This window comes from Maylandia zebra, linkage group LG7, assembly GCF_041146795.1.
Source record: "Maylandia zebra isolate NMK-2024a linkage group LG7, Mzebra_GT3a, whole genome shotgun sequence".
In the NCBI taxonomy this organism is placed as follows: domain Eukaryota; kingdom Metazoa; phylum Chordata; class Actinopteri; order Cichliformes; family Cichlidae; genus Maylandia; species Maylandia zebra.
In genome coordinates, this window is record NC_135173.1 from 3222663 (window position 1) to 3237209 (window position 14547).

The 14547-nt window shown below is 42.0% G+C and overlaps 1 protein-coding gene across 1 annotated transcript in view; it reads right to left on the reverse strand.

Moving 5' to 3' along the window:
- The window catches only part of tmtc2b (transmembrane O-mannosyltransferase targeting cadherins 2b), an 83865-nt gene that overhangs the window by 36289 nt on the left and 33029 nt on the right, over positions 1 to 14547 (reverse strand). Inside the window, exon 2 of the mRNA XM_004568261.2 lies at positions 7859 to 8435. Coding sequence (XP_004568318.2) covers positions 7859 to 8435 — 577 coding nt within the window. The remainder of the gene's footprint in view (positions 1 to 7858; positions 8436 to 14547) is intronic.

Here is a 14547-nt window from a genome sequence, read left to right on the forward strand (position 1 = left end):
AATCCTAGATTTGGACCTCATGTCATTTGTTTCTCCTGCTTCAGTTTGTGTACAGTGGCAAGCTGCCCAGGTTATGCATGTGAATGATTTTATTTATGGCAGCAGTTTAAAGTTTCCTGGATATCTGATTACACTTGTTTTGATTAGACTTCCTAAAAGCTGTATTTACTGTACTAAGAATACAAACAACTCACTTGAGAAAATTTCCCAGGAGTACTGTAAACCTGCCACACCACTCTGAGCCATTCCACATTTTATATTTTGACTGTGATTTGATTGTTTTGCATAACCATACCTCACAAAACCTCTGAAAACAAAGCGCTTTTGTAAACAACTATATTATATGTAAAACTGAGGGGTGTAATTTTTGGTGACCATTTTCAATTTCCCTAATTAAATTAAACGACACTGAGTCAAGCGTTTCAAAGAGAGGCAAAAACAAGAATATACATGAGATGATGTGTCTATAGAAGGCTTACACAGGGCTGCGCTAGTCCATTTATATCGGCACGTTAGCTGGAAGTCTAGACGAAATGTAATTCTGACTGACTCATTTTATATGCCAGTTGATTTGCTGAGACCATAAAAGGATCCTTAAATAGGAGCCACGGATAAAAACTGAAACTATAGTTTGCAAAACTTTAAAGTCTCAGTCAGCCTTACTGTACTGTATCTAAAGAAGGAGCCAGCTCACTTTAAATGCTGACTAAACATTAAAAACAAACAAACAAATACACTGAAGTTAATTACATCACTGCGACTCCCTGTAATACGTCTGGCTGAATAAATTATTCCTTGTGAAAGCTTAATGATTTTGGGGAAACAGAAGGAACAGTAAATCCATACACATCTCCATCAAGACTGAAGGATAGAGTAGGACACTGGTGCTGTGGGACGTTCCTTTTTAGAGCCGAGGTCTTACATAACAACCGCTATCGATTCGGAGACGTGCCGGCTACAGAAAGAACAAATGGTTTTCAGCAAGAAGCGAGGAAAGGGACAGTGTGAAATATTTCAAGCCCCATGCACTGTTTCACATCTGTTTTTATACCAGCATGAATCTTTTGCTTTTTGTTTTTGTCAGCATAGTCAGGGCCACGATATTGGCTGTCGCTGGCAACGAGCCTGTCAGGTTCACTTATGTTTAATGATCGGTACGCTGAGCCAAAGCCAGCCAAAGTCAGGTTCCATCACTGTGGTAGCACTTGCACTGTTTTAGCCTGAAGTGAAAGATATTCAAGGGCTGAAAGCCCGCCTCAGTAGTACATGTGTGGAATTTATCTCATATTGCACTGCTAGCATGTGAGCTGTTTTTTGGCGTTAGATGAGGTATCAGCAAACACTTCCAGTATTTTTTTTTAAAATAAGAATTCTGACTTTTGATTAAATGTGTTGGCATCACTGAGTTGGATGAGAACATCTATGAGAATGTTAACAAAACCAAAATGAAATTTCAGCAAGTGGTTAACTTGGAATAAGATGTCAAGGTTCAAGTCAAAGCTAACACAGTTAGCCCTTCTAAAGCTCAGCTGGTAACATTTTGTTTGTTTTTAATTTTCTTACTGTTTGAGATCAAATGATGTTTTTCCAATGTATTACTCTCTCCTGGTTAACATTTAAGCTAACCATTTCTTTATTTTAGTCCTTATGCTGAGCTAAGCTAATATAATTGCAGGTGTATAATAACAACAACAATCTTATAAAAGCAGTTCATGTCTTTAATTAAATACTATTTCCCCCAAATGTCCAACTAACATCATAAATTATGCAGCCTAAGCACTAATCCTGGTTTTCTATGAATGTGTTTACATTATCTATGCTTCCGATTAACCGTCTCCCAATCAAGACCAGAAGTGGGGATGTATTTCCCCACGTGAGAAGCAGGTGGGTGAGGGCAGGGGGCACTAGCTGAGCCCACCAGGCTCCATCTATCACACTGTGACAGGAGCCATTAGAGCATGGAGGAGCATCTGTGGAGCCCCAGGTAAAATGTGTGGGGTGGGCTGTGTTTCTAATGCACAGCAAGGGTATGTATGGATGTCACATTTGTATACAGGCTCTATAAGTTTCATACACAAACTGGCATGTAGACACGCACTACACGTGTACATGCTGTATGTGTGCACGGACCTCACATCTCCCACATGCGCCTCCAGTCTCATGAGGTCAAGCCTCGCTGAACCCACCACCTGCACAACACCTGAGCACTCAGTCCAAGAAAACTTTCACCCTTCAGACATGTTCCATCCATGCACACACGCCTTATGCTTGTGCACTTACCATACAAGCGTGAACAGAAAACAAGAGGTGAGGAAAAAATGATGCTTGTGATTTTGACAATCGCTAAGGGCCAGCTGGGTCTCATCCTAGATTTAGAAATGACTTTCCAGTGGTCTCGTTGTCAGATGTTGAAAGTGACTGCAGAGGACTGTCTCATGTTTCTTTTAAAGATGTAGCTGAACTCTTGTGCACTTGGGAGTTGCTATGGCTTGTGCAATATTGACATGACATCACCAAGACAATTCCTCTTTATCCATTTTACACTCTTAAAGCATCAGATTCCGACACCGTAGCTTCAAAGGATTGCTCTTGACACAGTCGTATCAGTGGTGTCGGGGCCTTAAGAACTCAGGCGCATAAAATGCTCATACAGCATACTTTCAGGAAGGTGAAAAAACATCAAGACTGTGTTTTTGGTTAAATAAGGACATGTTTAATATGGCCATGATTCAAAGAGAAGAAAAATGGGCCCTTAAATAAAAAGAAAGGCATTTCATGAAGGAGAAGTATATGTCCTAACAGGTCCTGTTTTTCTCCACTGTTAGAACTTGCAAACAGGCCAGTTTCACTGTCTTCAATTGTCTAAACATGTATTTTATTGGTGAGCTAACAAAGAAAGAGCACCAGGTCCCAAGAACAAACACTTTATTGCATTATTCTATGGAATAAATTCGTCAGATCACATTAAAAAGCATTCCTTCCTCAGCTAAATTAGGACACTTAATTGCGTTTCAGTATCTCTTATTGAAAATGAGCCTATTAGCTAACGCTGTGCAGGAAATAGTCTCATAAAAAGCACGTTTTTCCACATAAACTGTGGTTACACCACACATGCGCCACTGCCAACTATGCTACATTTGAATGCTATAAACTCATTGCCTTTGGAGTAGCAGGACACATAGCAACACATGGCCATAAAAGCTTTAATCAGGCACAAAGCAACTGGTGTGTATCAACACTGTAAAGGTCAACATGAGTAAACAATTTAATGACGGTTTTTCTTTTTTTTTTCTAGTATTAGGAGACATCACACGTCTTAGAAAGAACTAATTAGCAGCCAAGGTAGGCACAAGGCAGTAGTGACAGATATTAACACAGTAAGTGTTGGTACAGTCAACAGTAATCGCACACAGGCTAATGACTGCATGGAGGAAAAGTAAGTGAGGGAAGGCGAGATTCTTCAAAGAAACATGTCAAACTGTAAGTTCGACATTTTCACAACCGCTTATCCAATGTTACATTCTGGAGGTGAGGGCGATGGGACGAGGGGTACGCCTGCAGATACCATGAATCTGGCATCAACGCTCATGCAACACCTGTTGTTGTTGTTTTTTTATTACCGTCTGCACCTATTGTTTCCCTCTAATCTCTTTCATTGTCTTTCTTTCAGAGCAGCGAGCAATATAAGCAGAAAGAGTCCTACACTTTGATTTCATTCCAAATGCAACATGTGTGAAACATTCAATGTTCACAATGCAAATAAATCAAATTCATGAACAATAATTGAATTTAAACATTAGGTTTTCTCTCTTTACAGATTTTTTTTATGCACATTGCAAAAATATGCTTATCAACCCTTGCAACTTCCAGCTTTAGCAGCAATAGCCTATTTTCTTGTATGAAAGTGGGTAACCAATAGTAATTGTGTGGATGCCTCAAAGGGCATCCACACTATTGAGTTCCTGTTTCTCTTTATTCTTGATCTTCAAGTTGCTTCCGTACGTTTTTCGGCGTTCAAATCTTAAAAAATTCTGCTCTTTCTTGCTATGACTTTTGGTGCTCATAACTTCTATACTTTTTGAGATGTTGAATTTTTTTTGCAATATTTTTTGCCCATTTCTTCCACATTATCAGTGGGGTCACTGATTTTCCTTGTTGGGTTGACCTAGGTTTTAGCTCAGTGAGATGAACAGCCGTCCTCAGACTGGGAGGCCCGGGTTCAAATCCCGCTTATGGCAGCATTTCATTCAGTTAACAGTTAAACTTTTTTAACTCTTTTCAGCAAAATTTTCAGTTTTTTCTGCTGTTTTCAGAAAAAAAACTTTTCTGCAGAAATTCTGCTCATTCACCTCTTCTGCAAAATTTTCAGCCTTTTCACCTCTTATCAGCACAATTCTCAGCAGCTTCTGCTCATTTCAGCACCTCTTCTTTGTGAGAATGAGTTTGGCTCAGTGAGATGAGTAGCTTCCTTGAGACCAGGAGGGCCAGGTTTGAATCCTGCTCACGGCAAAACTTTTCATCACTTTTCAGAAAAAATTTCTCCGTCTTTACCCCTTTCAGTAGAATTTTTGGCTTTTCACCACTTTTCAGCAAAAATTTCTGCTTCTTCACTTGTTTTCAGCAGAATTTTCAGTTCTTCACCGCCATACAATTTTTTGCAACTTTTCATCTTTTTCAGCTATTTTCAGCTGACAGCTTCAGCGTTACGGCATCCACACAGCATTTTCGCAGGAAATGCAAATTTTTCTAGTTGAATTACAAATATGCATACCCCCTTTTTCCACATCCAGAGTTTTACAGCAGTTAATATGTCCTGAATTTCATTTTAGTTCCAAACTAAAGTCACTGGAACAGCTTCTATACACAAAGCCTGGGAGAAAGAACTGTTTTATTTGGGGGACAAAAGTACAGGAGGAGACGATCTGTGAACATGCACGATCAGAAAGGAAGTATATTATGAGGCTCAGAGAAAAAGACACTAGTAGCTCTAGTTTTACATATTGCATCATATGCACATAATTCTCATGCACCCAGATCTGTTATGCAAATTTCAACACATTACGAGAAAAAAAAAATCAGTCAAGATAATACCCATGCATTAGCTCCTGCCTCTGATTTGTATGCAGAGAGTCTGCAGTCAAAGTCTCGATGAGATGAGTTATGAACCTACATGGAATTACAGTGACGCCGAGTTTCGACTGCCTGCACTCTTTAAACTGCACACAGAAGCCGCAACGACACAAAGGGAGATTTGCAGCAGATATAAAACTCTAATGTAATTGACTGTGCGCCACAATCAGATAAGCAACACTAAATGTCAAATGACTCCAGCTGAGTGGAGCTTGGCGATAAAATATATAGTGCCCATTACGGCGTGTCAGTCATTCACCGAGACCGCCTCTTTAACCTGAATGAAGAATAGTTCCTTGAAATCAAACGTGGAAAAAGCCAGGACAGGCTGACAGATCCTCTCTCTTGCATTTTATGCCTAGTTTCCCTCTTATCACAGAATATTAATGTGCCACTGTGGGTACTTAGCAGCCAGATTTTCAGCACCTGATAAATCTCAACCCGCAATTTAAAGCGCAAACTGTATTTATTTTCACTGCGATCGTCATTTGCAACGCTGTATACAATTTAAATTTCATATGGGCGGCTGAAGGCTCAACTCGCCCTGAGGAATAAGTCCCCCTCGCGTACCATTACTCAAAGTGACTGCCTCGCTCCACGGAGACAGAGAGAGACAAATGTACACGGTGCAGTAATGAACTGTTTGCCATTTGGGTAAGCGATTGGGTCACGAGACTCGCATACATACGTACTCACGAGAATACAGTACTGCAGCATTTCATCACAGACGTTCATATAAGAAGGAAACGTCTCGAGTTAACATGATTGAAGTGATGATGACAGGTCTCTGGCTGTTCTTGCTTTTATGTTGTCTGTGGTGTGACTAAATGATATGCTACGATAATGATGGTTGTCAGCTAAAGTTAGGAAAATCAAGCAAACTCACTTCCAAAAAATGTGCTTTTTTTTACAGTCTTGCCTCAAAAAAACTTTGTTTTCCCCGTGTGCCTGACAGCCCACAGCTCCTTATTTGTCTCCTCAATGCACAATAACCCACTGCGACCTGACTTCTCTTTGTCTTGCAAAGATCTGTTATTTTTTCATACCAGTTTTAAGCTGTTTTGACTTTGAGTGACTGAGCACCCGTGACACTGCTTTAAAGAAAGGTGATCTGATTGATGCAAACACCACGAGGATACTCGGGCAAAGTTTACTGTTAATAAATTGCATACTTTTAAGTGGCTTTGCAATTCTTGAAAAACAACTGCAAGACAATCTTTGAAGCAAATGACAGATGTGACTTGTATTCTGTTATGACAGCTACAGTAGAAATAAACACTTTAGTACTGAGAAAAGCTGACACACCACACCACACCCATTGTAGCAGCATTACACAGGCGTGTCCTCTTTTATAGAGCTGATAAAAAACCTTGTATTTCGATTTTACACGTCTCTGACTGGCTCAGCACCAATAAGACAAAGTAACAGCAATGGGACGGACGGCCTTTATTTGTCATTTCCTGCAAAAACAAAGAAACATGCTGCAGACAAATCTTAACACTTCTCTTTTTAATTTTGCAACCTTGTTTACTTCAAAGAAATACATGACTCTTATTCTATTTTAATATCTGTAAAAAGCTTAAAACATTTTTATGTAAAGCACTTTGGCAACACACCGAGCTACAGAAGCTACGCTGGATGAGCAGCGCAGCAGCAGAGCATATCTGACCCCGGTGATGTTTGCCAATTTAGCTGCCATGATGGCAAACCATGAAAGACATCTATAGGGCCTGCACTGTGCCAGAACTGTAACTATGTTCCAGTGGATTTTGTTTTCCTGCAAAGACAATTGGATCAGCAGGGTTTTTGGACTTTCAATCAAAAGTAGAAAAACTGTCAGCTTTGAGGCATCATCTCCTGCAGCCCTTTTGGCCCCGTTTCCTTTCTGGTCTAGCCATGCCTGACAAGCCATTAGCAGGTCTGTCCGCCTGCCGCAATGGATGGGCAATATTCCAGACAACACCGGGAGTCTGATAAGGCTTAAATCATGAGAGGACAGCTTGGACATGAAGCTAGAGTCCCGCAACCATCATTTTTAGACTATGCTGCACACTAAAAAGGAGAGGCTTCTCATTTTCTTCGTTGCTTTTTATCGTTTCATCTGTCTGTCTTATGTTTTACATATGGCCTTGCTGACCACAGTCCCTCCTTACCACACAGCATTTCCAAAAGAAAGATCCCCTTTCATTGGCTCCTCTGGAACACTTTTGTCACATCTGTGCACATGTCTCATTGAATTTGTGATGATGGGTAGGGATTCAGGGATGTCACAGGAAGTAGACAGCAAATAGTAAATACTTCTGACAGGAGCTGTTGGGGGAAAAGGGCTTCTTAATGGCTGGATGCTTCAAAGGCGACAAGAAAATATAAAATGACCATCGCTTTTTGTTATCTTAGCTGTTTCTCCTGAAAAATATTTTCATTTCCATCTCTTTTTATCGCTGCACGCCATCTGAATACACAAACACACACACACACACACACACACAGAAAAATGGAGAAAACCTCCAATGTCCATTGCATAAAAACAGCCCACTTGTGAGAGGATTAGTAATTTGCAATTTAAACATAAGAGGAGCACTGAGTGATCCTTCTGAATCGCTGCACAAAGAGACGATATGGAAGGGGGCAGCCCAGTTCAGATTAAACATGGACTTCACTTTTAAAAGGCTTACCTTGTTTTGCAAACATGAATGGCCAAAAAACTCCAACAGAACAAACAGTTTACCTTGTAAAGGAGCACAATGATCTGTCGCAGTTTGAGCCTGTGGAAAACGCAGACGTCATACAGCGCTGATACAGCCAGAACGGTTACTCCGAGCTCCTTCCAGAGCATGCTGCAGGCGGCGCAACCCAAGCTACCAAGGAACCAGGCCACGAGCCGCCAGGACCCAGCACACCCCCGCAGCCTACAGTGACGTATGTAACACAGCAGGGACAGCAAGAAGAAAAGGGCGGCACCTTCATCGGCTCGGCCGACTACACCTGCCACTGCCTCGGTGTGAATTGGGTGAGAGGCGAAGAGCAAGCCAGCCAGTAGGCTCCACAGTCCTCCTCCGAGCAGCAGGCGAGCGAGTGAGGTAAACAGGCCTGTCACAGCCCCATGGAGGACCACATTAACCAGGTGGTAACCCCAAGGCTCCAGCCCACCCACAGCATGATTAAGGCGGAAGGAGAGGGTACACAGGGGTCGGTAAGACTTATGGCTGCCGCTGTGTGTGAGTAAGGTGCCCCAGAAATCATCGTAGAAGATGTTTGTCCAGGGCGTCTCTGGAAGCAGGTCCTGATTGGTCTTAATTGCACGGCTGTAAAGAGAGAGAGAAAAAAAATGGTCAGACAAGAACTTCTGATTGCAACAAAACAAGAAAATAGTTATCTACACGGACAGATCAATCAGTATTTGATCTGAATGTTGCGTTGAGTACTACAAAGACTACTGGTCTCTGACATTCAACAAACGTGTGACAACTGAAGACATTATTTGCTGCTGTGGGTTTCTACAGGCAATGCCTGAACGTGTGGTCATGTGGCATTCACACAGAAAATCAAACGGCGAACTTTAAGTACTGGGCATCTTTGCCACCACCACTTTGGGATTTAAGCAAGAGAACCACACCCAAACCCACAAATACAGACATCCGGTGTGTAATTTTCTGAAGTTAAGAAATACGGTAGACTGAGACGACACCAGTTTGATTTCTGCTGCAGAGACCGAAGGAACAGATTTTTAGAAAAATCGAGGTAAGTGTCCATGAGTAAGTACAAATTAAAACATTTAATGTGTAATTTTGGCCTCTGCTGGCAGCCGTGGCCACCAAATAAAAGACCAGTTAGACATCCCCTGACAGGGTTGAAGCTACATGACCTATCCTAATGCTGCTACATTAGCCACAAGCTGTGTGTCAGTGGTTGTGGGCACGGCCGACAGGGGTCAAGTAAGGGGCAAAGGAAGGCACATTTCTCCCTACGGGAGTCCTTACATAGATGTAAACTGATTTCCTATCTCTTCTGTCACACTACAAAGTGTCCGACAGCTCGTCAAACCTCTGCTGCTTTTTATCTGCTGATGATTTATCGACTCTTCAAATCAAACAAAGACATCAAAAAAAGCGTAGCGGTGTAATTGCAAATGTGATAGGTGGTGCATGACAGGTGATAACAAGCCAAGTGCACCCCATTGTAATCTCTCCTCACGGTTAACACACGATTAGTCTGGAGACAGATGGGAGAAGGTGAGACGGAGTGTTCAACACCTCATGACGAGCAGTTTTTTTAAATATATGATTAAAATAAACACAAATTTGAGAAGAATTTATGTATAAAAACCCAGTTGTCTCAAAGGTAATGAACTGCTTCCTCGGCCACTCTGAGACTTTAAGCAGAACACCTTGGCACAAGCCCAGCTCTCAATAGCAGAAAGCTCATGAGAAGTTTGGTGAGGTGCACTTCAGCATTCATCAAATCACAAAATGATCCATCACCCAGTCTCTGTGAAACTGGTGAGCAGAAATAGCTCCACCTATGATGGATCTAAGGAAACTACAGGCTGCAGGATGTTGGAAAGGGCATGGAAATAATCAACAGGGATATAATAGAAATGCCTTGAATGTCAGCAGACAAATGACTGGATTTTTTCCCCAATCTTCTCCAGTCACACTGAAGAAGCAGGCTCACGAGTCAGTAGCCCAACTCTACACTTCACCCCTCAGATACGCCAGTTCGTTTTCTCTGGCCCATTTGTCAAGCGAGATCTTCATTCCTCTGCAAAATCCTCACATAAGAGGCATTATGGTTCAATTACATCTCAAAGCCATTCTGGATAGAGTGTACTCTTTTTCCATTGCATAGTGCGGTGGAGCCAAAGAGGCCAGATAGAATATATATCGCCTCAAAACCACACCAGATTTTTCTGGCAGCAAAGCACAGACAGAAGCCGATGTGAGGCAGGCAAAGACCCACTGAGCCACCGTGCCAGGGCTCACTTCTGAGATTGTCTCTTTCTTATATGTCACAGAGGCAAGTGAGCACCTAACACACTCAACAAGCAGGGAATCGAGGAATACAGAGAAAGAGGAGGTGTGACATCACAATCCACTTTGCAACAACTACACAAACACGCCCAATAAATGAACACGGTTGGATACGGTCAGTTTCTCCGGTGTATTTCTAATTATAAATCCACTGCTTCTTGTCATCATCATCATCACGAAGCCCCATTGCTGCACCAGCTAAGAGGCCAGCTGGAGAGGAAGGTTCAGTTTCTGTTGTTGGCTGGGCCCATTCCTCGGTAGAGCTGGCAGCAGGAAGGACCTCTCTGTGCACTGCGAGCCTTTTCCAGGCGAGAGCACATTCCTCCTCCAACCGCCAGCCTGTACTCCGACTCCCGAAGGAACAGACGGATCATGTGGCCACTAACAAGAGAAGCCTCAGAAAAACTTTTCTACCTCCCATTACTCTTTCTCAATCATCTGCTTCTGGCTACCATCCTCAGTTCCTCCACAAGTTGTCTGGATCTCATTCACGTGCTTTAATCGGTCACATTTGTTTTCTTGTCAGAATGTGGACTGAAACAGGGTCGTGTCAGAAACTGCGCTTTTATCCCTGTTGAGATTTGTTTTTTTATATGAGCAAAGTTTTTGATTATTTACGAAACGGCGTGTTTACTTACACAGCATGAAATATTTAACAAGAAGAAAAAGGCTGTTAAGGCTCGTGAGCCTGGAGTGTGTGTTCTACTACGCATGCTGCGACCAATTGGAATAATTGTGGTGAAACTAGAAACCTGAGAGATGTTAAAAACATTTCCTAAACTCAATATTTTTAGAAAAGTGTAAGGTCACCAAAACAAGAATGTGTGTGTGACCCCGCTGAACTGAGAAAATAAAGACAGCATGGAGTCTGTTTATATCACATGCCTGACTAACTCCTCCTCGTCGCTTTACAAAAATTATCATTTCCATTCTCACACCACTTCTGAAAGCTGCCGGGGCACGGACCGATTCTCGTATACATCAGTCAGTCCTTCTGGTTTGTCAAAGACTCTTTGTTCATGGTTGACTTGGAAAGAAAGAAAAAAAATCCCTACTTTTCTTTGTGTCTACCTGTCTGCGAGAACCTACAAGGCTGAATTTTGTGAGATATGGTCGAGGGGTCACGAGCCAGGGAAAAATCCCATTTTGATGCTGTGTTTTGGAAGCAAAGATTATTATCATGGGTTTGGTTACAAATTACATATTAAAGATGAGTGGACTACCGGCCTTGGAAGAGGTCTGCTATGACCACACAATGCAATTATAAACCCAGAATAAAAGCAGCACATCCATGAGAAATCTCCCCATCTCCTTACTCTCTTAGGCAGATCAAGAGAGAAGAGCTACTGGAACAATTTCATGTATAATAAGAATGCAGAAGGAGCAGGGTGGAGAAAAATATCCACATCTAATGACTGCAGGATTCCACGTAAGGCCATCGAACATTCAAGATTGATTGGCTCTTTATGGTTGAGACTAAGCAGCACATAGGAGACGAGCCTGGATATTAAAAAGGAGATTGAAATCCAAGGACATGTAAAGGGAAAATCCTGATGACAAGTACTCAATGAATTTGAGATGAAGCCATGAGGGAAACACAGCTGTATGACCAAACTAACCCCCCCCACCCCCTCTCCTTTTTTAAATCCTCCAAAGCCTGAAGGAAAATGACATAAAAATAGGCAAACCATTCTCCCCACAGAATGCATCCAGGCTGGGCATGTGACCAGAAATAAATTACACAAGAGTAAAGGTTTTTGTAAAGTACCAAGTGCCTCGTATGCCTATGAAGAAAAAATATTCAGCAGCACTCAAGAAGCAAATAGGAAGCATTTCAATAACCAATTTTACAAAGTGGAACACTTGAATTTTACTAGTAAGAGGAATCTTTGTACGAGTCAGGCGTTCTCATCGGATTCTAATTCAATCAGGTGATGAAGATCAGACTAAAGAACTCTCAGCCTGGACGCCGGTACACTGGAGACAAAGTTACCCTTTCAGAATAAAATACTTATTAAGATTTCAGCATGTAAAAAGAAGAGAGTTTGGTGAAGATCTGCCAATTTTATGTCATCGTGGAGATTCGATATCTAAACGAAGCTCACTGGTATTTTCGGTCTCCCCACTCAGACGCAGTGGTAGCCCACTCTCTGTTCCCCAAACGTTCTTTCCAGTTTTCCTTCTCATGAGCACGCTACCCGGTCATTCTCCCACTAGGTTACACTTCGTATATGCATGAGTGCGTTTTCTACTTTTTAATTGACTAGAAGGATAAATAAAGAAATAAATAGAGCTGGTTACGACCCCAGATAAATGGGGACGGTTGCATCTGGAGGGGCATCTGGCGTAAAATCGTTGCCAAATCAAGCATCAACAACAGGGATCTACAATAAATCTATAAACAATATTAACAAGAACGTGTAAGTGTAATTTCAGCTGAGCAAAAACAAGTTATTTGATTTGGCTTGCTTTTACATCCCCACACATTCTGCATCTTAAACCAAATTTCATTATCACTGCAGTTTAAAAGAGCCAGTGACTGATTTCATAGATTATGCATGAAAAAGAGACGACAGTTCAAGAAGACAAACAGAGCCAGTGCCATTGTGGGGTATCTGCTGAAGCCAACACACTGCTGGGGCCCACCATAAAATCCCCATTGTCATGAATGAATAGCTTCTTTCTTCCACTTGACACATGTGATTAGCATGTTTATAACACCATTTCTTAAAACGGCCCGAGTGAACATTACGGATATTTCAGTCTTCTTCATTTTAATGTAATTGATAAGAACTGAAAATTGGAAACAAGTTCAATAAATATTAAAAGAAAATTAAGAGCACTGTCACTCCTTACTGTGGATCCCGTTCAGTCACTTTAATTGATGAGGGTAAGGGTGGATGAGCCGGTGGCTTTGTAGGCAAAGTGGCGGCTAGAGATGAGGGAAATCGTGGTTCCTGCCAATTACGTGGATATAATTTGAGCCTAGCTCTACAGTCTCCTATGTATGTTGAAGAGTTTAATTACTGGTGGTGCACCCAAGTTTATATTGCCCGTTTCCTTTGATCTATATTCTTACTTTCTTCTAATGGACATGCACTCCAGTACTGTGGATAGTTTGCTCTAATCTGCGCTTAAAGTTTAAAAACTATGTTTAATATGCACACACAATAAAAAAAATAAAGACAAACTCATTCAAAAGGATCTAAGTGGTCTTCAGAGTGTAGCAAGTAACACTGTGTCCAAATCACCCAGCAGCACTCCTAAGCCTCCCCAGGTCTTCCCCCCGAGCAGTGTATTTGCATTGCTTCACTGGCACAGTCATGGACCCTTACTCCATTTCATGGCACAGTAGACAAGCAAACACTGGGACACTGAGTCTGAAGTGGGCCAGGCTCGTCCAGTGAGCTTGCAGAGAGCTCACTGAATACCCCTGCCTGCTGCCTAGCATCCCTGATCAGCCTTTCAGTGGGGTACAGGATGGCCACAGCAGGGTGTGAGCTGAATACTGATCAGCTCAGCAAACCATCGAACCAACCAGTGAATCACACTTCTATTTGGCCAAAACAGAACTGACAAAATAAGAATCCGGCCAATCTAGTACTGCATCCCAAGGGTGTGCTTACTAACCTGTGCATTTAAAAACAGAAGTAAAATTTTCCCCGAATAGCTTCGGTTCAGGGAAAAAATGCATCACAAGGATAAAATATTGTCTTTCTGTTTTAAAGAATGATGTTGGCGATCTTCAAAAGACAACACGGACCCTCAATCACTGTCCAAAGCCACAGAATTCTGAGTAAATCATCTAAATGTCACATTTTCGGGCCAAGTGTAAAGTTGTGTGATGTTTATGGTTTATTCCAGGTGCAAGAGACAATTATGAGGAGCTGCCCGTGCAGAGCTGAGTGATATAAACTCTGATTATTGCATCTAATAAATCTGTCAGCATGTGCAGGGCTGAGAGAGACAGCAAAGAGCTGCTGGGTCACCCCTGTACTCCCCTCTCTCACACACATCCCTCTCTTTCTCAAGCACTAACTCTTCTCTTTTGTGTCGACTGTTCTGTAAGGAACTGCTCGCTTTAGCATGTTAACATGTTTAAAGTGTCAGTGCTAATCTGAAACATTCAATCGCGCGGCGTCTTTTTGGGCTTTTTACCAAATTAAGACAAAATCTGGAAATGTTTCCATTAAGTTTAGTTCCACTGAGTGTTTTAAAATAAATGTCACAGCCCAACAAGATTGTTATCCTCAGACTATTCCAACTGCATTTTCCCCCAACGCTGACCCATGTCTAATGCCGTGGTAGTCACACAGGCCCTGCTTGGAGGGGGCCACTTCACAGCACTCTTCCTCACAACAGGGGGCTTTTGTCGTGCTCTGACCTT